The sequence below is a fragment of the Lutjanus erythropterus genome, chromosome 2 (genome assembly GCF_056507025.1).
Source record: "Lutjanus erythropterus isolate fLutEry1 chromosome 2, fLutEry1.hap2, whole genome shotgun sequence".
NCBI lineage: Eukaryota > Metazoa > Chordata > Actinopteri > Lutjaniformes > Lutjanidae > Lutjanus > Lutjanus erythropterus.
In genome coordinates this window covers 35,374,148-35,401,241 of record NC_139318.1, presented here as the reverse complement: position 1 = coordinate 35,401,241, position 27,094 = coordinate 35,374,148, and the positions used below count along the sequence as shown (strand labels likewise).

Genomic DNA, 27,094 nt, shown 5'->3' with positions numbered 1-27,094 from the left:
AAGTGTTTATGCATTGTAATCAATGGCTTTCTTAATAATTATTACATTCTTTAGCCTACTGATGCATAATAAATCAGTTATAAGCCAATATTAAGAATACCTTTTGGTTTGCCAGGTTGTTACTCTTATTTATCTTCGTCCAGTGTTTTTCTTGCTTTATTTTTCAAACTCTTTAGTCCATCCAGTCAGCCGAGTTTCTGACTGTGACCTTCTGGAAAAGTGCTGCAGAGCCTCTTATTCACATTCACAACGTGAGACTTGATGAATTGTTGCAATAAGGGTTTCTTATTAACTTAACCGCTTAACATTTGATTATGGATGACCTACTAACTGTTTTTAGAACAAGTCCAAAATGTATCACTGTAGTTGAGCTCAAGAAAAATGTTCATGACACAGTTATAATGGTGTCATGTCAGCCTATGTCAAAACCAACCACATATGACAGCTTAATGTAATGTCAAGACATAAAGTTTAACAGTTTCTTCAAGTCTGATAATGTCAAGTTACCATAACAAAGACATTTACAGGTGATGTTGTCTTGTCTCTTGTCATTTCAAACAATGTTAAACAATGTAAAGTTATAAGTAAGTATATAAATTATATAAGTATGTAAGTACATAAGTATAAGTAAACTTTTAATACAGTGTCATGAATAATTCCTTTGACTTCAACTTAAGTAGATTTTGGACTTGTCATAAAGACGTCATCAAATGTTATAAGGCCAGTTTGACAGCAGAGTACAGCACTGAGGCGGGTCACATGATGGACATCTGCATTAAAAATTATATAATTAACCATATAAAATTAAGTGAGAACAGTCGTGACAACTTTATGACAAGTCTGAAAATGTACCACTTTAGTTGTAGTCAAAGCAATCAGTCATGACACTGTTATAAAAGCATTTGGCAGTGTAACAGTACTTCATGACATCTTTAGTCCAAAATCTGCTGCTCTAGTTGTGGAAGGAAGGACAACATTCATAACACAGTTATAATGATCTCATGACAGCCAATGTCAAAACATTGACAAAGACAAAATAAAGACATCTCAAACAAAGTCAACTTTGCACTGAAAAAGACTCACCGAATGACACTTATTAAAAACAGTCATAAACACTCAAAGACTCATTCATGCTCATGACAGTTGTCATGACATGCTTAGGACAGTGTCATGACAGTCTTATGAACACCTCTTAAAATAGTTACCAAATAAGCTTTAGAAAGTTATTTGTTTCATGACGTAAACTTGTAGTTTTTGCTCATGTTCATAACATAAAAATCTGCTTTTTATATGTAAGTTTTAATATGTTAGAGTGTGTGATTATTATCTTTTGAGTGTCCTTTATTGTGGGTAAGAGCTGGCCAAATGAACGGGCATAAAGCCTTATACCATGGTTGTTCCTACATTTCTTATTGGCTGATTTTCACAGTCAGTCCCTTTGACTAAAGCAGCCTATAAATATTTCCTGTAGCTGTTGTGATTTTGCTTTAGTTTGAGGGTTTTTTTTTTTTTCTTTCGGATGTGTGCAGTATTTAGAGGGCTGGCTGCTCGTCCCTGTGTGTGAAGCCCTGCCTCTATGAGATGAGATATAACCATCTGCCGGATTACAGCAGCCTGTACGCATGCAGACAGCTCGGAGGCTTTTTTATTCTGTTTGAATGAGGAAAACATCGTGTCTGCCTGTCTGAAACCTGTCACATGGGGCCAAGGAGGAAAAAAAATCGCTTCCTGAAATGATCCTCGTCACTGGCAGTGTATTGTTGTGTTTTTTTCCCTTATTCTCTACCGTAACATCATCGCTTCGCGTTTAATTTTTTCCGTGCGGATCTCTGTTGGCGAGTCGAGCGTCGGTGTGCGAAGCAGCCTGCCGCCCGATGATGATCAGCAAAGTTAAAAACGCCATGTCCACTCTGGTGGGAGGGATGATGCCGCACGGACACCACCACCACCACCACAACCATCACTCAGGTGGCGGCCAGACCTGCGGACCGGACAGCCTGCCGCCGCGCTTCCCCTACGGCCGGCCGGATTTCTTGGACCTCACCCCGGAGCTCCTGCAGTACTCCACCGAGCACGCGTCACGGCCGGTGCTCACGTTAAAGAGAGACAGCAGGCTGCCCTGGAGGACGGGATACGCAGAGTGAGTGCAGTCCCTGACGAAAATGCCCACTAAAATCATCCCCATCACCAGATATCATGCGTGTATTGTTGTCCTGGTGAGCGGCGGCCCTGTGTTGCAGCAGCCTCAGCAGCTCCGAGTGCGCTGCAGCAGCCAAATGATGGCCAACATGGCCTTTTACTGGTGCACACTTCTTGTTCCTCCCCTGAGCTGAGCTGCTCTAAATGATATCTGGAGCCGTGTGTCTGTGTAATTAGGCAAAACGCCGCTTATCATGACACAGAGACGACCGTGTTCAGCAGCCTTTCACTGTCAAGCCAGTACTGGCGAAATTAAAATAGTTATTCTAACAGAATTTCTAGGACACACAGAAGTGAAAGCAGGAAATGTCTACCTGTTCATACTAAGAAGCCTTTCTGTGTTTCCTTATATCCATGATCTTTTTTGATATTTGAGAATACCATATATCCACAATGAAAGCTCAATTTATTTTCTTGTTTTCTCTCTGTATCTGGCTGCTTGTTTGTCTCCTCCATATACAAACACAGCCTGTGTTTGTTTAAAGGGACAGTTTGGATTTTTTTTAAAGTGAGACTATAAGAGGTACTTATAAATAGTCAGTATTTTAGGCACACAGTCCTAGCTTTAAGAAGCAGAGAGGACCAGCAAAAAAAATATATCATTATCCATTGAAGTGTATGCTATATTTACAATATTTCGCTGCCTCACCTGGTCATTGAACTACCTTTTTTTGATGGAATATATATATATATATATATCGCTCTCTCCAAACCAACCAAATTCCATAGGTAAAATCAGTAGTTTTACCTCACACAACATAGCAGTTGCTGGTCTACTGCTTGCGTTATTGTGTGACGTTGGTTAATCCGAACTATCCTTTAAAACACAGAAGTCACACAACAACACAAACAAACAGTTCGAGGCAGCGGTGGACCAGCAACTCCGGTGTTCTGTGAGGAAAAATTACATATTTTGCTTGTGGAGTTTGGTTGGCTTGGAGAGAGCGATATTTGGCTTATATAACCATGTTTTTTCCATCAGAAAAGGCCGTCCGGCAGCATGGTAAAGTGGTGAAAATATTCTAAATATAGTGTGCACTTAAACTGATATTGATTTTATTTTGTTGCTGACCCTATCCACAGCAGTGTATAGCTTAGTTTCTGTGCTTGTCTCTGCTTCTCCAAACTGGGCCTGTGCCAGCTGCTATCTACTGTAGGTAATACAATGACTATGAATAAGTACCTCAAACAACCCCACATCAAATAATCTGAAATATCCCATTAATATGTGAAGTTGTTTCATTTTTTTTCTTTCATAAAAGGGTTTTGTGGCAGCAGGAAATTGTGAGTAATGGCCATTGGGGCTACAACTAATGATTATTTTCATTATTAATCTGTCTATAAAATGTCAGAAAATGGTAAATGCTGATCACTGTGTCCCAAAGTCTAAGGTGACACCCTCAGATGTCTTAGATATTCAGTTTGCTGTCGCAGAGGAGTAAAGAAACCAGAGAAAAATCATATTTGTTGAAGTTGAAATCAGATAATTTGGATATTTTCTCTAAAACAGTTACCCAGAATGATTAATCGATTAGCGAAATAGTAGTAGTTAACAACTAATCATTAATCTGCTAATTAATGCAGCTCTTATGGTCATTCACATTTTTTGTGAGCGTAGGTGCAGAACTCCTCGTGTCCTTGGTTTTGCTGCAGGGGTTTTTATCCTCTCATACACCTGCAGTACTCTCTCAGGTAGAAACAAAGCAGCACTGCTTCATTCACACGATTGGTCCGGATTTGCTGTTCTGGCGATTCCCGCTGAGGAAAAACACTTTCAGACATTCCACTCTCCCAGAGGGAGGGGAGGGCGGGGAGTTGTGAAGGACTGAATAGCTCCAGTTCAGCTACAGTACAGGACAGTATCTGGACTATGCCACTACCGATTGTCCTCCTGGACACAGTGTGGTAACAGGAGAGAAAAAAAAAAAAAAGGCTGACTCATGCAGAGAGTCTCAGGGGACGAGATTTGTGACGACAGTCGTCTCAGAAGAGTGAATGGGAGAAAGGTCAAAAGAGGACGCAGTGATGTAAAAAAAAAAAAAAAAAAGGAGGTTAGTATGTGGGAATGTGCGTTGTCATCAGTGCTGTCATCTGCATTATGCTGCAAATTACTTTGATATAAGTCGCTGAAAGTGTAATCACAGCGTTAGCAGGGCTGTTTACAGCACAAGCTAATCGGCTGATCTGCTCATTTATCAGCTGCTGGTACTCTCTTAATTCAGAGGGAGTAAACATCGAAGTCCAAACTCATCAGTGTTAAATTATCACATTGTGAGCAAACAGTAGGCCTCCACAGTCAGAGAAAAAAACAAAGTGCAATAACATTGTTCAGTCGGGGTGTCACTCTCCAAATCCATGACTCCGTTTAACTTTTGATCTTAAGGTAACGATTCAGTTCAGTTTTTGGATTTGCAAATTTTTTTTCACCGCCATTGTTAGACTATCGAGTCTTGATTCGTAAAGATCAACTGATCATTGGTTTTATGCATTTACAACTGTTGTTTACGTTTTCAAATACTTCTTTAAAAAGATAAAAAGTATCACCTGTATGGTATCGAGTAGGCAGGGTGGAGAGGAAAAACAAATACGGGAAGAACTGCACATTCTTCGTTTTTGATTCCATTTTTGAAATCGAAACCCTTTTGACAGATATTACTTTCCAGTACATGACATCATCATTTCCAATTCAAGATGAGCAAACCCATCACTTGTTATGAGTTACTACATGGCAAGGTACACGAAAATAAGAAAAAGGAAAAAAGCAAAGCAAAAAACAAAATACACATGGTGAGAAAACATCAGTGGTTAGGAAACGTTGTCAGCTAAGTGCGATATGTATCTAAAAATGGTCCCATGTTGGAGCTTTGGATTTATTTCTACCATCTATCTTACTGTGCACGTGCTCATATGAAGCTGTTTTTGTCATTAGATTTGACCATTCTTTTAAATTATTAGCTTAGGGATTTTCTAATGTTTAAGGATTATCCTGGCAGCTGTTATGATGCCAACCATGACAACCAGAAACCTTTAATTTGAAGTGTAAAAAAATAGCGAAGTGCAGCGACAAATTGTGCATCTGGAAACTGGGCAAATGCCAGACAGGCCAAACATTCATGATCTGCTCAGAATGGATCATCAATTAATTGATTTTAAAAAAAAATTGAAGATTGTTTCTGCGGCCAGAAACATCTGAGATCAGCCCAACTGCACCTTTTAATAAAGACACTCTCCTATGATTCATTCAATCTAGCAAGTGGAAAGGTCAAGCGAGGATGGAAACTTGAAATTGAGCTGAAACTATGAAATTTAATGTTGAACAAGTGTCTGCAATGATTATACTGTGTGTCATCTGAGCGTGTGCGTTCTAGTCAGTCTGAATAGTTTTATCTCAGCTTTTTTAAATGGACTTTTGGATGGGATTTGTGTTGGGTTTACAAATATGGCCGGTCTGTTGCTAATGCCAGGTGCATTTTGATCCTGTCCGTCAGGCAGGCTTTTGCGTTTATTGAGCATATTTAGTGAGAGTGTTCATATTGCGATGACAATGAAAATACAATTTATCAGAAGGCACAAGCAGACAAAACTCTACAAGTTACACAAACCAGTTCCTGAAAACATTCACAGTTCGCCCTGGAAATAAGGAATCTGTCCACTCTCTAAAATCCAGCATTAATGCCAATTTTTTTTTTGCTGTAATCAGGATGAAAAACTTGGACGAATGGTTGTGTTTGTTTGGGATTGATTGAAGAAGTTATTTATTCACTCAGACAGTTGTTGTCCGGCTCTGATAAACCTATTCAGAGGTATCAAAAGGTGTTAAATGAGCTGTGATGTGTGTGGGCTGATCGAAACACAGATTATTCGCCGTACAGTATCACCTCAGATCAATCTGGCTGAAATTATGATCTTCACAGAGCAACATTTATATGTTGGAGCATCTATCAACTGCGCCCCTTTTCTCTGGTGCTGTAATAACGAGTAGGAACAGTGGTGGCCAAACACCGTGTACAGAAGGTGGATGCTGTCCAGTTGGAGGCTGCCCTGCTGGCTTACACTCAGACTTAACTTCTCCACTTTGATTAGACTCATTAGTGTCTGCCTGACATTCTGGTGGTAATGAGGATTTACGGTCAGTGCTGTTGGGTTAGCCTCGCCCAGCGTCCTGTAAGAAGAGCAGGTTTTGCAGTTTTCACTGGTTCTGATTTGCACAAAATAATGTTTGGCCCAGCAAAACCTTTGAGCATCATCCTGATCTTAAAAGTTAAACATATAAGCGTTTTTACACTGCAAGTTCTTAGAGTTTACCCTGGGATAACTTTAAAAAAACAAACAAAAGTACACTTAGCCCCTGGGTTAACCGAAACCCCGATTCACACAGCTCTTCTACTAGCCCTGGGTTAAATGTCCATTGTAAAACATGACTAATGTTTACGGACTATATAATCATGCGTGACTACTCTTTAACAGCCTTTAGCCCTGTTTCACACCGGCACCATGTAGTCCAGTGTTGCATCTATTTTCACAGAATAACACAACAAACTTGGGGCTAACCCTGCTCTGGGGCAGCGGTGGTGAGCTCCAGGGGGTTAGCCCACTTTGTAATGTGCCAGAATGAAAGCTAACATATCTATACTTCTAACTTGTGAGCCCAAAATCTGTCTGCAGTTTCAGCACCGCACAGGTTTAGGGTGCTCGAGATAATGAGCGTAATTGACGCTGTAACGCTGCTGTACGACATCGTGTCAGCATAAACACGCAAGTGCACTTACAGTAAGCCACTCAACAGTGATTTTGTCAAATGGGTATTTAATACAATTTAATATGGAGGCAAGTTTCCAGGCCCTGGCACTGAGATCGTGAGGAAGAGAGTGTCAGGAAGCTGTGCCTAGATTCATTTTGTAAATGTTTTATTATTTTGTTTTAAGCCAAGATAAGCATAGCAACAATTACGCATACTATATATATCATCTATTACATCATCGATTGATTATTGTCTCTAATATAATAACTGCGTGATATAATTAATAATGCATGAATAAACAGATGTTAGGCAAGCACACAAGTACAGGAGAAAAAAGATTCAAAGCTTTCTGTGATCCTGAAGTGAAGAAGCAGGTTTAGAGAATGAATGACTTTTTGTCTGCTGTTTAAATGATGTAGTGAAAATTAAAATCAACATCTCTTCAGATTTTGAACAGTTTCTGACAAACTTAACATTGAATGTGCAATAAAAAGCAGCCAGAATGGATATTTTTATAACAACAATGTATCAAATGACAATATGAGCTGAATAGATGAGTCGCTTGTAGAGAATCTGTAGCTCATTTTGACTCTGCAGAGCTTTGTTAAGCTCATTGTTGAGCTGTCCAGCCCACAAATGTACTGTTTTGGTTCACTCTCAGTGCTCTCATAGCATCATTTTCACAGCAGCAGGCAGCTGTCTTTAGTAAAATAGCTCTAAAAGACCACGGGACACTACCTGCTCAGCACCAAAAAGACAATCTTGGAACCAATCGGCTGTCATCTGATGATGATTCAGCCTCTCGGGGCAAAGGCCAGTGTTTCAGGGCTTCCAGTGTAGCAGTTAATATTGTGACGATGGTTAATAGATATCAGGGCCAGGTCCTCCTCTCTGCTGGTTATTGTTCACAGTTGGTTTAGCAGCTTGAGACGCGAGAATGGAGTTGAGTTCAGCTAATCTCTATAGACAGATATCTACATAGTTTTTTTTTTTAAAAAAGCTAATAAAAAGCTAAATTGTTGTCAGCTGAAACCCAATGGGTTTCAAGATTGCATCTCAGCCAGTGTATTCTGCCTCTTTTGCTCTCCGCATGAACAGTTGACCAGCAAGCCTTGCATTCATAAGCAGATATCTGTTAATAGAGATTACCAAACACCAGACAGACACAGTTAAGAGACTCGCTAAAGAACATAGTGGAACATTTACCAGCTAAAGAGACAGGTAGTTCCCTCGGGAGATGGTGGAGACCAAAAACAGAGCTAAAAGAGAGTGAAAATTGAATCAGGTGACCAGGAAAACAACTCCAAATGAGTGATAATGTTGTTCCGTAACTGCTGCATGTGTAAATGAGGAACTGTTTGCTAACAAGTGTACCATATCAACTAAAAAGATGAAGATAAGTCAGTGTTGCGTTGTTGTTTCTGCCGCCCCAAAGTGCTGTAAAAGATGTAGTTTTTTTATATAGTAGGTTTAAGTACGTGGCTGATGTGTAGCCAGTATCCTTTACTGCTTTTATATGCTCTTTTCTTGAATAGGATAGTAAAGAAAAGCAGATTAACTTAATACAGATAGCTGCAATGTAATGTCATAAAAACACTAATGTTCTGAAAATTCACTGTTTGTTACCCTGCATTTCACTGCAGCGAAGATAATTATTCGCCTGGATTTTGTTTCTCGAGCCCTGTTCTCTGTCCAGCTCCCAAATTCATGGTGAGACACAGTGTACAAGTTGCAGCGTGTTTTAATTACAACACCTGCATTATGTTCTGAGCATCATTCAAGTCGCTGCACTACCTTTTATTATTGTACTGGTGGGGATTTGTTTTTGTCAGGTCTCGCCTGTTAGTTTTCATTTCACTGTTGCACCATTTTTCTTGCAAACATGACAAGCAACTTCCTCTCCCTGAAGAGGAATTCAGAATATGAGTAGGCTCATTCTTTAATGTTCCAAGCTACAGATGAAGACTTGTACCGGGCCTGCCGTGTTTGTCGAGCTGCCCACCTCCACCTGATGTAACACAGTTTAGCAGCAACCAGGGATTCATCTTTTTCATATTCAATTTGTAAAAACCCTCTCGAACAGATCACTCTTTTACTCTCAAATAAATGTGTCAGTGTTATGAGCAGAGGGATCAAATACACGCCCACGGGCCGGCCTGCTGGAATAGGTGCGCAGTTTTTATTTGACGCCCTATGTTGACGTCTAGTAAAGAAAACAGCATCACAGGCAAGAAGAAACATGCAACCACAGTTAAAACAGTTAAAATCCATATTTCTGAAAGCGTAAATCTGTAATGGAAAGTTATCAAAAGCTCAATCTAAAAGGATTATTTCAGAGGTGTCTTCATTCACAGGATTACGTGCTCCACTGATCTGTGTCTGATTGAACCACAAAGCCCCACATGAGTAAAAAAAAAAAAAAAAAAGCCTTTTCCTGAGTTGCAGCACTTCACAAGAGGTGCATTGCAACATTTTTTTTTTTAACCGCAGTGTTACTGTGAGATTTGGTATAACACCGAACTTGACAGACATTTGCATCACATCTTTGACGTTCAAGGGTGCAGCAGCCGCAATTAGAGACTTCACGGGAACTCTCAGCTTCCTCTTTTGAACTTTGCTTGCATAATAAACTGTACAGTAGGAGTTTTCAAACAGACAGCCCCTGTTTTTACCAAACATGACCAACATGGTTTTCAGTCACAAGTTGTGGAAACATATGACCGAAACACAGCTATGTGAAGGAGATAAGTCACATTATGGGAAGGCCTGAGCTCCTAGTTTAGAATCACATCCTCCCACGCAGACAACATTATGTTCAATTATAGCTCATTGAGCACATGTGACTGCTTTCAAAACAGAGATAAAATGCTGATTCTTTACTGTGGGGGTGGGGAAACTTTATTACCCTGCAAACATTTAGAAAGGAGACATTTACTTTCATATTTAACTTAGTCTCTTCTCAAAACAAGTATTTATTGTTTCACTTAAAGCTATGTCAGAAATTTCTCATTTTAATGTATTGTAATAAGGCAGAACAAGCTAATAAGGAGCACACTGATGGTTCTCCTTATTTCATCATTATTAACTGCTGTAACTGTGTGTGAGTGACAAACTAAAGTTGCACACACTAAAGTTAGACACAACACGAGATGAATAAATCCCTGTTTTGTTAGTTTTGATCTGCTATGTGTCTGCGTGGTCAGCATACTGAAGTGTTCACGGTCCAATAGTACAAAAATAAAAGATGCAGACTTCACTGCAAAATCAACAGTAACTCGTTTAATTCTGAACCAAATATCATGTAATTTGGTTTGTTATAAACATGAAAAATCAAACATAGCAGTGGTTACTTTTAAATTCAGTTACTGGGGGCGATATAATCAGCTCTGTGCCAAAACATTAACGCTCTGAATAGCCACAACTTCCACTTTTATAAGTTTCTCCAGAAGTGTAGATTTCTATATCTAATATATTGTTGTAAAGCCACCTGGTTGCCTAAAATATTCTAAATAAATAACAAAATGTTTAAATGATGTTTAAAGAATATGAAAAGTTGGGACTTATCATCCTGATTATTTTTTCCTTATTAAGTTTATACAGTTAGATGAATGCTCTGTTACAAGTGCATCAAAATATTCTATGCATCTTAAAGACAACAAAAATACTTTATTCAAAACTTTGCATACATCTAGATAATAAAGCTTGCACTATACTGTACTGTATAAACAACTTTATTCAAAACTTTGCAGATCTCCACTGGTTGCATCTGGCAGGTGTGATGTTTTTGCAGTAGGTGCTTCACTGGCGGCTGCCTGGCAGAATCTGTACTCTACTGAGTGCACTCTTCTAGTTATAAAATATGTTTGTTTAAAAGGTGAATATTATCTTAAGGCAAAACATCAGATAATATTATTTTCAGCTATCCTAACATACTGTAGCCCTCCAATTATCTGATGTAACAGATGCATCCAACAACAGCAAATAAAAAACATACAGTGTGTTTGGTCCTGGGAGAAAGTTAAGACGACAATCAGGCGACTTTAAATTCTTCTCTGTCATTAGTCCTAATGCATGGAGCGCACTGCAGGACACCGCGGTGCCTGTCCACTGCTTTCAACTGATTAGAAAGTGAAAGGGCTTTTTATAATCCAGATTTGGGCCGCAGTTGAATTTTGTGCCTCATATTCGCTGCTCTCTGATATCAGAGCTTCGGACCGGCCAGAGACCATTTTCTGCAATGATTGTAATCAGCTGAACTATTTGAAAAGTGAGAAGTCAAAGGTCTCAGAGATTTTACTCTGGATTTCTCTTGTGTCCTTTGTGTGACTGCGCATTTTTTCCTCTTTCCCCCCTCACATAAAAAGTCTCTCTTTCATTACTGGTCCCTTTCTCTTTCTCCCTTCCTCTGTTGATCCCCATAGTAACTGATAAATTACTAATCCCTCCTCTGCAGAAGTTTCCGAGGGAATCTTAATGACAATGCTTAAATTACTGGAATTGCACAAAAGGTATTATGCTCTATTATCCAGCTAATGTGGCATTTATCTATAATTGAAACTGAAAATGTTACATAATGTCCCAGCATGATGTCCAAACTGGGGCCTCTCCAAGTCAGCCTCATGTGGCTGCTTAAGGGTCATACGAGTGCAAATTACATATACTTTACTACACAGATTAACTATTTTGCAAAACATGCTGTTACGTAGTTATTTGTATGTAGGTTTTTATACTCTTCAAGGCAGCCATTAGTTTCAAGTCACTTTGGTATCAACATCCAGTTAGCAGATTCTTGAAACGCGCTTTAGTTGTGTGATGTGTGTGCGTACATCTGTGTCATAGCTTCATTTTCTGCATGAGCAGGCAGCTGTTTTCAGCAAAAAAAAAATCCACTGTACACTACCTGCTCAGCACCAAACAGCAGACAGACAGTTAGAGATTAGCTGGTGAATATAGTGGAGCATTTAGCAGCTAAACAGGCAGATGTTTCCCTCGGCGGAAACCATCAGGTGGCCAGAAATGTTGGGTTCATGCCCTGCTTCCACTGACTTAAAAAAAAAGTTAGTCAACATTTCAAATTGTTTGGAAATCATGGATGTTGTGTTCTCCAGGCTAAAGAGGAATGGGACCATCCAGATTGTCACCAGCACTTCAAAAGTCAGCATCTGATGGTGTGGGGGTGTGTTAGTGTCCCTGGCATCATGGGTAACTGTCACATCTGTGAAAGTCCCATTAATGCTGAAAGGGTACATACAGGTTTTGGAGCAACATATACTGTCATCCAGACGACATCCGTGCTTATTTCAGCAAGACAATGCCAAGGCACATTCTGTAGATGTTACAAAAGCGCCGCTTCGTAGTAAAAGAGTTGAGGTACTAGACTGACCTGCCTGCAGCCCAGACCTGTCTCCCACTGAAAATGTGTGGTTAATGAAGCGCCATGAAGTGCAAAATATGCCGACAGAAACCTGGGACTGTGGAACACCTGAAATCATATATCAAGCAGGAATGAGAAGGAAATGCACTTGAACGGTTAGTGTTACTGCCTGAGGGGCACAGATGACCAGGGGAGAAATACAGAGGAAAACAAAGTTAGATGAATACGATTCATGTAGGGAAAATAAACAAGAGTTTACTGATGCTTTCATGCTGACCTTTTCATTAAAATTCTATTTGAATCCTTTTTTTTTAATCACTTGCTTGCCAAATTATTGTTAATGATTTATAATTATTGTGGTGCTGAGAAAGGCATGAAGGTTTTTGGCTTCTGAAGGGCTGCATACCAGAAAAAACTTTGGGAATCACCGACCTAAAGCGTTTTGAAGCTTTGAGGAAGTTGAGGTTCAGATAGGGGCAATGTAATGCTATAAAAATAGTCTTGATATTTTGTTTGTTACTGTGCATTTCAATGAAGTGAAGATAATTATTTGCCTGCATTATGTTCTAAACAATATTCAAGTTGCTGCAGTAGCAGCTGTTACTGCACTAGGGATTTGTTTTCGTCAGGACTCGCCTGTCAGTTTTCATTTCTGTATTGCACCATGTGGCTTAAGAACATGACAAGCAACTTCCTCTCCCTGAAGAGGAATTCAGAATATGACTAGACTCATTTTTAGTGTTCAGATAAAGACTTTGTACCAGGCTTGCGTTGTTTGTAGAGCTGCCCACCTCCACCTGATGTAGCATATTTTAACAGCAACTAGGAATTCATCTTTTTCAGGTTCACTTTGTAGAAATCCTCTCAAACAGACCACTCTCAAATGTGCCTGTGTTACTATTTCTGTAGATTTGAAAGGTATTTGGCTTAGTTTCCTGCAGCTTCACTTCTCTTTCGAACACTGTTCTGTGTTTGTACCTCCAGTGAGCACTGCTGCGGCATACAGAGGGACTGATGCTGCTGGAGTACGAAACAGTGCATTACTCTAAAGCCATTATCCTCCACAGGCATCAGCTCATAATAAAAACACTTAATCCCTCCCGCAAGTTCCCTCTGGGACATGACTGCATCCTGCTCCACTTTCCTCCGTTCTGTTCGACTCTCTCCATCTTTCTGGCTGCTATTATGTGTTCATGTGGTTATAGAGGAGTGAGAGCAAACACTATAAATCATCTGACTCCATTCTCACCTTTCTTCCTCGCCTCTTTCTCCATCAGGGTGATCAATGCGGGGAAGAGCATGCTGAACGAGGACCAGGCCTCCTGTGAGAAGCTGTTCGTGAAGAAGCCGAGCGGCAAACACCGCAACTCCACTCTGGTGGAGGACAATGGGGTGAGCGAAGAAGGGCAAGCTCGTGAACATCAGTACCGCAGTCAGTGAATGAGGAGTGACACGTCTGGTCAAAAGCTGGCAGCTCCAATAAACAATTAGTGATAATGTTTTTCAGTCTGACGTCAGCGTACTTAACGTCCTGAAGGTGTCTGAGGTGAAATTCTTGCTGTGTAGCCAACACAATATAGACTAAGCTGCAGTGCATTGAAATTATAATGCATAATGCATGCATTGTAGTAACCTGATACCTAATAGTGGTGTCTTCATATCCTATTTAGTATTGATGGATTCACTTTGTTACTTGTAATTCCCCTCCAGTCCTTGTGGGACTTCTAATCTTTCTCTATGTACACTATCATTCAAATGTGTCTGATGTATCCCTCGACGTTTCTCATCATTACAAAGCAAAGCATCAGAAACAAGTCCCAGTTATTACGAAACATGCAAGATAAGCAGATTTATTAGATTTAATATTAATCTCCAAACTGAAGATGAAGTTAGTTTGAGTCGAGTGGCTGTAAAACAGTGAACAAACGCGTAATTTCCTCTGAATTCTTCAGCAATAAACAAAAAGTCCTGTGTTATTGTTATTCAAAAACTTATACTATATAGCAGCTAAACCAGAAAATGTTGGGTTTTCATCAGCAATAATGGAACACGATTCCTATACGGCTGAAAGTGCTTATGAAACAGTATAATTAAATCGGATATCTGAAAGTACAAACAGCGACACAGGAAAGAAACTAAACTTCAAACCACAGAGATGAACACAGAGATTTAAAAAAAAAAAAGTCTTTCTCTCAGTTGTATTGTAAACACAAGTTCAGTCTCACAACACTCGCTTGTTGGAAGGGGAGAAGGGGAGTCGTCACGGGTCGCAATGAAAGATTTTTTTGTCAGGTTTGAAGATGTGCCTGAGAATTGAGGGTTTTTTGCTTTCTACAATCATGATTGTGAAAGTCATTTTGTCACAATGACTAATTTTCTTAATAAAAAAACAACAATGTAAACATATTAAAAAATAAACAGCACACATGGCCACACACACACACACTACACAGGACAAAGACTAATTTCTCAGTGACTGTAGTCCTGTAATCTTTCTAAACACATCTACTCTCCAGGTCAATATATTTGTTTTAGACCTACTACTCCTGCACACGCACGCACACACGTGCTCGTCCTTCATGTAGTGTAAATGAATTACATCATCCCTCGTTGCACCCCTCCCCCACTCTAGCATCAGAGGGGTAAAGCCTGTTCATCTGTTTAGTCAGTCAGGCCAACTCTGCTTGTAAACATGCCTGCAAACACAAAGGTGGCAATGCCTCTCCATCACCCGTTACATCATGATCAGTGAAAGCCCTGGAATGAAGAGTTTGTTCTTTCTGTGGGTCCTGTTAGGGCTGATATAACAGAACATCTGTTTTTTTTACTATTTTCACTAAGTTAATTTTACTTAAATTTCATATATTCATTGTATATTATTTTAGACTTGATCGGTATATATCATGAAAAGTAAAGCTCACAATAAGACTTTTATCTCTTGCCAAGTTTCCCAGAATATTATAATCTGGATTTGGTGAAACTCAGTAAAACCTGAAATGGAAGAAACATATTGCTCAGCATTACAAATGTCACCAGCTGCAGTCCCAGAGCCTGTAAACCCTCACAAATCTGTGCCTTCTGCTCACAGTTGTAATCTCATGAGAGATTTTTAAACCATAACCGCAGGAATTATTACTTCTCTGTTATTTTTGTATTACTTCTACTATCTTTTCTTCATTTATTTGATAAATATTTATGTTCATATATTTTAGGATGGTACAGGAATCCCTCTCCACTTCTGGGGTGTGTTTGATGGACATGCAGGCTCTGGCGCCGCCATCATGGCCTCCAAGCTTCTCCACCACCTCATCAGAGACCGTTTGGGAGAAATCTGCCACCTGCTGGAGAACCCCACCAGCGCTCCTCCCATCTGCCTGGCCAAGAACGGCAGCCCGTACCAAGCGGAGACGAAGAAGGGCGCAGCGCAGGAACCGGAGGACCCAGATGCTATCAGCGACTCCACAGTGCGCTTTCACATGGAGAAGGTTGTCAGCTTGGAGAGCCTGGTGATGGGAGTCATTGAGACCGCCTTCTCACAGATGGTGAGCAGATGATAACGAACAACAGGAACTGTGCTCTGCATATTTCAAGCTGCACAAGACATGTTTGTGTCTTCAACAACAACATAAAGCTTCATATTTGTATGAGAACAAGTCCTGTTCTGTTTTCAGAGAGGCTACACAGCTACATGAGTCTGAAATAAACTTCTGTGTAACTGGAATCCTGATAATTTGATGCATATAAATTAATGTTTCAATTAACTGTGAATTAACATTCCTTAACTGATGATCTGAAGTGTGAACTGTTGACTTGCTCATTTGTTAGTGGTGAGCAACAGGATTTCATGATGCATTCTGCATTAAATGACCATGAGTCATGTATTAGTTAAGCTTTACTTAAGTATATGATTTCTACCCTTATTGTAAAGGGTAAAGTTTTTTTAGCCATGCTATCAGTTCAATTCTGAATTTTAAGCTAAAGCTGCCTTCAGATGGTAAGAAATTTTCTGTTGACTTGCAAAGGCAAGGTGCAATTGGTGAGATTATGGTGTTTTTAATGTGTTGTTATAGTTTGTAGAGCTCTGAAACACTTCCATCACTCTTCCTCCCCTGCTCTCATGTTTTGCTTCTAACTAGGTCACCACATACAGCTGTTATCTTTTTTTGTACGCTGAAAGGTCGACCATGAACATGGTAAACATCATACATGCTAAACATCAGCATGGCAACATTGTGAGCATGTTAGCAAATGTTTGCTCAAACCACTGCTGTGCTCAAGTGCATCCTCCATGGTAGACTCTTATATTTTAAATCAAGACGTCTTCCTGTTTGTGGTTACCGCAAGCATGTAAAATTGAAGATTAAAACTGGGCAAACAGGCTGAATCTGCTCAGCCTCGTTCAGTCAGGAAGCTCAGAGTGACGCTTTCCTCTCATGCAACCACTGTCTGGTTTAGATGCTACCGATAATAACCCATAGCTGAGGTAATGTATTCTTCAAAGCCCCCCTTGTTTCTCTCCATTAGTGCTGCTGTTTTGTTTTGAATATGAATATTTATAAAGAAAATAATGAGCTATTCTGGGTGAACAGAGGCAAAGTGCGCTCTCAAACCACTGAGGTTTTGTGGCCTTTTGTTCTTACTTTGATTTTTCTCTGTTTATTTCAGGATGACCTAATTGAAAAGGAAAAAACGTCGTATGCCATCTCTGGTGGGTGCTGTGCCTTAGCCGCCATTCATTTGATGGGAAAACTCTACGTAGCCAATGCTGGAGACAGCAGGTGAGAGAAGTGAAACAAATGTTCTACTGCAGACCATGGGAGAAATGAGATGGCTGTGTAAGTCACTCTAGTTCTCTAATGTAGAGCGTCTGCACCTTTTTACTCATGGGAAACCTTCTCAGACATAGTAGCTTCTTGTGCCCCCTGGGGTGCACTTTGCGTACTGCAGCGCCACACACATCATAGGAGACTCGCTTAATTTAGCGACTTAGATACAGAAATAACAAAAGATGAATGGGAGAGTTCGTGCCATGACGCCTAGGTTCAAGCTATCAACACCAGATTTAGTCTCCTGCAGTACAAATGGATCATGCATATTTTTGTAACTCCGTCCATTTTGATGCCAATAATCCAGACAAATGTGTAAAATGCTGTGCCTGTGTTTATGGGATTACCCAAGATTCAAAGAATTTGATTTGAAATAGTTTCAGCCAAACTACCAGAATGTCCAAAACTGTGTATTCTTGGTCTGTTCTCTGAGATTTCAAAGCTTAATGACATTGACAAAATAAAATGTTTTTGTCCTTCTTCAAACGTACAATAAGAAAAAACTCAGTGGTTAAAAAGCTCTGTCAATATCTTAAGAAATTAACCATTGCTCTCAAAAGAAAGCATGGAACCTTTCATAAAATATGGGGGAAATTCCCACTTTTTGTTTTTCTTCCAATTTTTTTATTATAATAAATGGTCAGTTTAGTAAATAATGTCTTTGTTATTTTAGTATTAATATTATTTATCTTATTTTCTTATTGGCTTTATGTAAAGATTGTTGGGAGGGGAGGGGGATGTTGGGTGGGACGGCATTTGTGTGTCTTTATCTGTTAAAAAAAAAAGTTCTGTCTGTTTAAACATTGTCTCCTCTCCCTCTTTCTCTCTGCAGGGCCATAATCATACGAAATAATGAAGTTATTCCCATGACTAATGAATTCACACCTGAGTCAGAGAGACAGCGGCTGCAGTATCTGGTAATCTTACATCTTCTGTGTTACACATGGAAAATACAACAGACCTTTTTCACAGCAGCCATTTTGGCATGACGTAGTAAACACAGATGTTACCAATGATAATAATCAAAGTTTAGTTTAATTCAGGTCAGACAGAGTCAGTGTGTTGCTGTTGTGGACTGACTGGAAAGACTCTGTTCATAACAATATTTCATATCAATAATAGTGCTGTGAAAAAGGTCATTACAAGAAGCCCAACATATAATATCATCCATGATTTATACATGACCTATAATTAAGTTATTATTTAGGTAGTAAACACTTTAGAAATCATTATTAAACACTGACGTAGGCTCACTCTTTGGCAATATCCAGTTACTTCTTTTTAATAATTAATCTTACTAATCAGTTACTGACATTTATAACTGGGAAAATGGAGATTTATTGTATACAACCCACTACCACTTATTCATGACTTACTACCATTTAAAATTGGCAAAGGAAGCCTGAGGCTACACTCATTCTGCAAAACATCATGCTCAAATTGTATTTGTTGCTGAAATATATATTTTTTTTGTTTGGCTGTTCACGTTATCTCTTAAATGTGGCCCATATCAGATCCTAGTGTGAACTGGTCACCGTCCTGTACTGATCAACATTCGCAAAAGACCGATAACGAAGATGTCACACGCAGCACGTCGTCGTACGAATGTAAACACGAAAGCCGCTACAGTCAGCACTTATAGACTCTTTTATATGCAGATGTGCAGGGGAAGCAAATTCAGACTTTTGTACAGAGATGTGTGTGTGGAGAAGTGGAGTCGGAGCCTGGAGTGGTGCAATCGTGATGTAATTGGCTTCACAGAAGCAGATTTTAATCCAAAAACTCGGGATGATATTTTTAACTACATCTGTCACTGCATCTCCACAAAAGTCTTGTCGCAGGACGATTCAGGCGAACGTGGCGTAAAAGTCGCATTAATTCCAATATGACTGTCGCATCGCCAAAAAATCTGACCTGAATCTGATTGAGAACCACATATGAATGTGGCCTAAATCAGAATTTAAAAGGATTGGCTGTCGTGATGACTTGTGCGGTTCACACTGTCCTGAAGAAAACAAAACTGATGATTGAATGAGTCTTTTTTAAGTAAATAATTGCATATTATACCTTTAAGATATAGTGTCGGTGGCTAAATGCTGGTGATTTTTGAACAAATATGTGATGAAGCTGACAGACGTAAATGCTGCTGATAGAGAAGACAAAGAAAGCAATGAAATCTGAGGCTTAGAGATACATGTGGGCTCAGTATTTGACAGGTCACTATTGCCTTTTATCTAATTTGTTGTAACGGCTTGTTAATTATTGATAAAGACTTTACAACTGAATTAATAATCTAATTATAAACCATTTATAAATCATTTATAAAGACAGTCTTATCATAAATTGGTCCCCAAAGGTCTATTATGTAACAGATGCATATATTAACAGCGTGTTTAAGTGGCTTTTATAATCCTCTGAGTGCACTGAAAGCTGTAAAAGGAAAGTTGGTCTTTACTAGTCAGGTGAGATTTTAGTAACAGTAAAGTTGAGTTGAAGCAACCTGAAGAAGAGGGAGGAAATCCTGTATCACTGACGTTCATCGGTTGCCTGTTTTAGCAGGTTGTAGCTGTGAGTCACAGAGTGGGTGGATGATGTTTGCTGCTAAAACAGGGAGCTGTATTGTGTCTTCAGTTTAACAGCATCATGTACCGCAGGGCTCCTGTTACACACGCAGTCTTACAGCTATTCTCGTTTTTAAAGAAACCTCTGAGCAGTGAGACATTAGGGCTTAAGTAAAGCTTTCTTATTCTGCGGTTTGATGCGACCTGCTCCATTTTGTGTGTCACTGCAGGGCTTCCTGAGGCCGGAGCTCCTGGGTAATGAGTTCACTCACATTGAGTTCCCTCGTAGGATCCAGCACAGCGAGCTGGGCAAGAAGATGCTGTACAGAGACCACACCATGACTGGCTGGTAAACCTGGAGAGCCTTTTTAATCACTTGTCTGACATTAATCACATTTCATGAACTCCCTCTGTACTGGGCATCCTCTAATTGTTCAGCATAAGTTAAGCATAAATGAATAAGGATTTTCAGACACAGTCAACATCTAACTATGTTTTTAATTGTCAATTAATCTGCCAGTTATTTTCTTGATGACTTCATCATTGGTTTAGTCTATAAAATATCAGGAAATAGTCCGTCACAATGTTCCAGAGCTCAGGTTGACTTGTTCAAACCTCAAAAACTCACAATGGAAAACCCCAGATGTTCAGTTCACAATTATAAAAACAGAGAAAAGTTTGTTGTTATTAGCTGGTTCTAGAAGAAGAGACACTTCCTGTGGAATTCATGTCTACAGTGCATTATAAGCACATTCATAAGACACTGTAATGTATTTATATGGCCTTGTAAAACCCTATAAATGTTTAGAATCAGCGATGACAACTTACAACAAGGTTTAGAAAGTATTTTAAGTGGTGGACATAATGTATTGTCAGCGTTGATAATCCTTTATAACTCTGTGCCAAAGTGGCAACAGTGCTTGGAAGAAGAATCTGAGGCCTGGGTTATACAGCACATTATAACTACCATAACTATAGCCAGTTATAAAGACACATAGAGAACCACTCTAACATGACATAACAGATGAGAATTTTTTAAGGTTCTTAAATGGAATAATAGACATGACATTCAAACGTGTCCACCAGTGATAATACTTCATAAACCTTGTTACATGTTGTCATGCATGATTCTAAGGTTTTATGAAGGGTTTTATAAAGCCTTATAGATATGACATTCTTAGAAAGTGTTACCAAAATGACAATTGATCAGCTGTGAAAAATGTTGCAGTTGTGTTTCAGTAGCTTACATGTGAAATCTGTCGTTTGTTGTGTTGCAGGGCTTATAAGACGATCGTTGAAGATGATCTGAAATTCCCACTGATATATGGAGAGGGCAAAAAGGTAGGAAAAAAACAATTTATTGCACTCGACACACGGCTTTTTGCAGAGATTTCTAAATATTAAGATGCTGACAGTTTCTTAGTAATGATGTAACCGTAATGTCCATTGCATAATCTTATTGCTCACAGATTCACAGGTCATTCTGTTTTTGCAGATTATTACAATTATGAGGCGTTTTTACATCTGCGAGTTGTTGTTGTGTCCGTCTGGGTAGAAATGAATCTCAACATTTTCATTATTCTCTGAAAGAACATGGTCACCATGTAATAATCCTTCATAAGTGGATTTTCTGAGAACTGAATCGCATCCTGAAACAATAACCTATGTTTCTGTGTGTGCGTGTGTGTGTGTCTTGACTGTATGTGTGAACCTGCGTGAATGTGCGTTGGTGAACGCAGGCTCGTGTCATGGCGACGATCGGAGTGACCCGTGGGCTGGGAGATCATGACCTGAAGGTGTACAACTCCAACATTTACATCAAGCCCTTCCTCTCCTGCGTCCCTGAGGTGAGTGTGTGACGAGTCAGAAGCAGCTCAGTTTGTCAGCAGCGCCGCCTGAGGAGTCGACTCTGCAGCGCTGCTTCAGCCACACTGGAGCCTTTGAGATACGTTTGAACAGCTTTTGTGCTCCGGGCTTCGCTTTGTTGGATGGGTATCCACTTTCTTTTCGCTCGAAGCTCTGTGTCTCTGAATATAACATTTTGTGGGCTCGGATACGGTGCAAACAAAAACATTAATTCAGTGATTTTTGCACCTAAAAGATATTTTTCATAAAACAGAAAGAAACACCAACAAAGAATGGGAACTGAGTCACAGCTACATTTCTGTGGTGTATTGTGGATGTAGATCACAGAGCCTAACCTGCAAGTAACAAACAAACCTGCACATTCATATACACTTTGAACATGAATTGGCATGTGTGCACAAGCAGATACAGACGTACACCTGCATATTAAGTACACAAGACCTAAATCCATGTAATTACACACAACATACATGCACATGCACCCATGCATGGATGCAAAATATAACAATTAGTGGTTATATAACTGACTTCAACCCCCTCATTTCCCACCCTCTCTTTTCTTACACACATTTTTTGGGGAAAAGTTCGGCTTTATTCCTCAGGAAAAGCATAAATATTTTCTCTGTCCAGCCACTGTTTAAGCCTTTGAGGTTCCATATTATACCAGTTTTTAGTTTACTTTTTCGGAGGTATCCAGTAAGATTTTAGGGATCAGAATACGATTTCTTCTGTAATTAATCCAAGCTACAGTTTCAGAAAACAAAAATCAGTTCATGCACACTGACAGGCTCATTTCCTCTTAATAAGTTTATTCACAAGAGCAACAGTGCAAACATAACTTTTAACCACAGACTTCATCAGGCTGTTACACACTTAGTGTGCAACACCTTGCTTTTGTTTTCTGCTATTTGTTTGTTTGTTTGTTTGTTTTTGTCTTCAGAGAGAACCTAAAATGACTCACTGTGGAGTCTTAAGTAAAGAAATTGTTTTTGTTTTGTTTAAATATGTATTTGTTTATTTCATACACTTGAACACTGAACTTACATACATACACTGAACTGTCTCCCAAATTGACCACATGGCAGTACATAAAATAATAATAAAAATATAATTTCATAGCTAAGCATCAAGTTAAAAATGACAAGTATTTATACAATGAAAAGAAAAAGTGAATAAATAAATAAAATGTAAAAGATAAAATAAATTAAAAAAAAATAATAAATAAAAATACAGTCACAAAGAGTAGAGTACAGCACACATTACTTACAAAAGATTAGTCATTTTTACCCAAACTTCACACTTCCAGTGCCTCTTCAGTGTTTAACATTTTCCAAAATCATCTCTCAGAAGATTTTGTTCTAACTATATAAACAAGTTTCTCAGGAGTCAGTATAATTTTAAATTAATCTGGCAGAATGCTTTTCCTGTCAGCTTCCTTTGTTAAGACTTGTAATTTTGTGTTGCATTTGTTACATTGACTTAGTCGTTGTTAAATAAAATTCCAGTCTTGTAGTTAATCCCTCACGTTTTGTTTCAGATCCAGGCCATAACAAGTGATATTAAGTTTTTCAACCAGTGGCCAAGAGAGGGCTTAGTTAGGGCATAACTATCCCTGTCCTGTGAATATCTGAATAGATTTTTGTTTTTAAGTTCAACTTCCTTTCTTCTCTGCGTTGGGTTCATGTGCACCGGGCTGTTAGACGTGTGAACCATTTTCATGAAAGGTTACGACTGCACACAACCTTTTTTCAGTATCTTCTCAGTCATGGAGCACTTCTTATTTTTGTGTTATGGAGTTAAAACGCTCACTTTCTCTCTCGTTAGATTTTATTTCTCAGTTCCTGTTCGAGCACTTCTTACCTCAGCATCACATGAATAACATCGGGCCTCCGTCTCTTGAAGTTGAACATGTCGCTCCTGTTGTAAGTCACTCTAAATAAGTGGCTTGCAAAATGTGAATGAGCAGATTTACTACTGTAAATGGAGGTTATGCCTCTCGCATGCCAGCATACATCTGCTAATCTTTTCGCACTCGACACGCAGGCGCAAAATGTCGACTGACCTCTTCGTGCAGAATAATTTCATAAATCACAACAGCACGATGAATAAAACACGATCAGCAATATGTCTTTCTGTCTCTCTGTCACAGGTGAAGGTTTATAACTTGGATGAGAACAAACACGGCCCAGACGACGTCCTGGTCATGGGCACAGATGGATTGTGGGACGTGACGACGGACAGGGAAGTGGCAGATGCTGTGTCAGCCTACTTATCCTGCTGTGACCCCTCTGATCCCATGAGGTATGCAGTCTGACAAATAATCCTTTACATTAGGATTCTCTTCTGGCTGTATGATCTGTCATGTGAACATGTTCAGGAAAAACTACAGGAAATCTAGTTTTTCTCTGTGGCTGAGGGATCAAGTGTTCTTTCTAAAATTGGAGAAAATTAAGGATTAGTTTTAGTATTTTTTATTATCATTATTTCATTATAAGTATTGTTTCATTTAGTCAAATAATTTTTGTATACCTCTTGACTGTGAAGAGCTACTTGATATTTGAGGCAGTGTGATTTCTAAATGGGGGAATGATTGAGAAAACAGAAAATTATATGTGTAGTGTGACTGTGTTGTTCGTGTTTTTGAGAATAAACATGATACAGCAAAAAGCTGCTGTTTCATAAATCCACTGTAATGTCAGTGGTGAACTGTTGTTCTCAGTTTGTCCACTAGGTGGAGACAAATACTTACTCCTACAACATTCAGTTGTCAATCAGCTTCTGATTACAGCCATTTAGTAAATAATAATAATAACTTTATTTATATAGCACCTTTAATAACTGAGTTTACAAAGTGCTTTAACAGACAAAACAAAACAGCAGGAAGCCTCTGACGAAAAACAACAACAGAAGGCCAACACAATAAAGCCAAACAGGCGCACTAAAATAAAACTAAATAAGACCAAGACGCAAAACTAAGACACAAGGAAAATGGTGTTAAATGGTTATGCACAGCTTATAAATGCTAATGAAGTGAAAACAGGTTCTCCAGTCTTGTTCATCCAATCACGCAATTACAATTACAAACCAGAGGTAAGCTTTTACCTGAAGTATCTACAGAAGTTGTTTATGTTAAGATTAAATGATGAGGATCATACTCAGATATTTAATTATATAAATCATAAGTGTATTTCAGTGTGAAGTGAAACTGTGAAATTCTCTGGGCAGTGAATTAAAATAATGCTCAAAGCTCAAATATTATTCAATTTAAGAACATTTTTAGAGAAAAAATAACGGCACATTATGAACTTCCTGAGTAATACTTATATACTAATATTGTATTTATGCTATCTTTCTGTCGCTTTTGGATATAAGTGGTTTAGGTTGCAGTTTATTATTTGTTTTTGTAAAGTTAGTTTTGTAAATCAGTTGAATTAAGTCAGAAAATGAAGGCACTGAAATAACTGTGACTTCTGTACAAGTCAAGTTTTATTTTGTTTGATATTCTTTGTTTGAGTATGAGTCAGTATTTTGTTTGTGTGTGTTGTTACTCTTGGTATGGTAATGACTGTTTTCTCTGTGCGTGTCACACAGGTATACGCTGGCAGCTCAGGACCTGCTGATGAGGTCACGAGGAGTGCTGAAGGAGCGCGGCTGGCGGCTACCCAACGACAGACTGGGCTCCGGGGATGACATCACTGTGTTCGTCATCCCGCTGGCGGGGCACGAGTCAGAGACATGACAAGGTGCTGCAGCCACCGCTATGACTCAAGGGTCCTTCCAAACTCCCTGAACCCTGGACCGACGGCGGAGGGAGGGGGCGCGGGAAAAAAAAAAAAAAAAAAAGAAAGCACCTTTTGTCATAGAGACGACTCGGGTCAGAGCAGCACCTTCATCAACCCACTGTAGACTGGACCCAGTCCCCGCCGCGTCACGTCAACCCAGTCATGTAACAAAAGATTTCCAGTGACGTCATAAGAGACGTCACGCTCTTTCTCCCAGACCTGCTGTTTGTGACGGTTGCCAGTGAGAATTAAACCCTTGTAGTATTTTTGTTCCCTGTTTCTGTTCAAGGCTGAACCGCTAATCAATCCTTTAAATGGATTGTTCATTTTCATGTCATGTCCTGAATGTATGGAGGACCAAAACTGACAAAAAGTAAAGAAATAAATACATAAACATCTCAATAAATAAATTACATTACATGCACCCAAACTATTTAAAATAAATGTAGACCTTAATTAATTTATAAAACTAAAAAGCTCTTTGTTTTATTCAGTTTTAACTGAATTTGAAAAGACAAGTTGAGGTAATTTTGTCATGATTTGAAAACAAATCAAGTCAACTTGATATTACTTCAGTTGTACTTGAGAAAACATGTTTGAGCCATAATGAAGTTGAAATGTATAAAGAAATGTAAAATTAAAAAGTAAATAAATACAGAAATAGTAGTAAAAGTTTGGGGAAATAAATAGGAGCAAAATGCAAAAAGAAAATACACAAATCTCAAAAAGAGTACATGAATAAATAAAATCAAATTAAAACTGAAATATCAATTTATCTCAGATTTTAGAAATAAATTTTCCACATTTATTTTCAGTATTAGTTTTGGTGCATATTAATTTATCCATTTATTTGCACAAGGAAAATAATACATAAATAAATTTTAAGAAATAATAAATTGATCATTTAAACAGAAAATGAAATGGCAAAGTAAATAAATCAGGGAATTAATACAATATTAAATAAAAACTATCAAATTAAAACAGAAATATACATATATACCACATTTTATTAATTAATCAATATTTAGATTTCTTTTTTGTATTGTTCTGGGTGCATATTAATTTATCTGTTCATCTCCAAAAGGAGAATAATACATAAATCATTTTTTAAATGAATAAATTAATTACTTAAATGGCAACTAATACAGCAGTAAATAAATATTGCATTAAAATAAAACAGAAATATAATTTTCTGTAATTTATGTTTTATAAATTAATTAATGCCTTTGGTGCACATTAATCCATTTATTGAGTTATTTATTTATTTATGTATTTATTTATTTATTTTTTATTCTGGCAGTTTCGGTCCTCCATAATAAATGTGACTCTTTTGTAAAAAATGAAAAAAAAAATCCTCCTGCAGTTTCACAATCATGCTGTATGTAAATTTTAAAGGAGAGATTATAGTAGAATGGGAGGAAACCAAAGAGATGTCGTTGTGGCATGAGGATGGAAACCTGTAAAAACAAACAAACAAACAAAAAAAACCCATAAAAGATAAACAAAAAAAATCATTAGATTAATGTCTGTACATTAAAGAAGCATGTAGGAAGTAAAAACAGAGGAATGGACCTTTTTTTTTCAGCACTGGACCCAAACAGAATCAGTTGAGTCTTTATCGCTGTACTTTCTTTCTTAATTGATGATGAATGAGTGACGACACCTTCGGCGCTGTTGCACATGCTCTGTGGTAGCCTGTTGATTTGTGATCTTCTCTTTTTATTGAATGTGCTCACAGATGATTC

The 27,094-nt window shown here is 38.6% G+C and overlaps 1 protein-coding gene across 1 annotated transcript; it reads left to right on the top strand.

Annotated features, from left to right (window-relative positions):
• Positions 1-1,322: 1,322 nt before the first annotated feature.
• On the top strand, positions 1,323-25,414 carry ppm1j (protein phosphatase, Mg2+/Mn2+ dependent, 1J). Its single transcript, XM_084738262.1, has 10 exons — positions 1,323-2,140; positions 13,592-13,706; positions 15,527-15,856; positions 16,980-17,092; positions 17,973-18,057; positions 19,932-20,050; positions 20,979-21,042; positions 21,441-21,548; positions 23,717-23,868; positions 25,159-25,414. The coding sequence occupies exons 1-10, from the start codon at positions 1,875-1,877 to the stop codon at positions 25,304-25,306; spliced, it is 1,500 nt and encodes a 499-aa protein (XP_084594388.1). The 5' UTR covers positions 1,323-1,874; the 3' UTR covers positions 25,307-25,414.
• Positions 25,415-27,094: the final 1,680 nt, after the last annotated feature.

Bases quoted from the DNA above. Each gene is read 5' to 3' on its own strand.
- ppm1j (XM_084738262.1), top strand. From the start codon at position 1,875: ATGATGATCAGCAAAGTTAAAAACGCCATGTCCACTCTGGTGGGAGGG. The intron at 17,093-17,972 runs GTGAGAGAAGTG...TTCTCTCTGCAG, and splicing joins GCCAATGCTGGAGACAGCAG to GGCCATAATCATACGAAATA. The intron at 20,051-20,978 runs GTAAACCTGGAG...GTTGTGTTGCAG, and splicing joins GACCACACCATGACTGGCTG to GGCTTATAAGACGATCGTTG.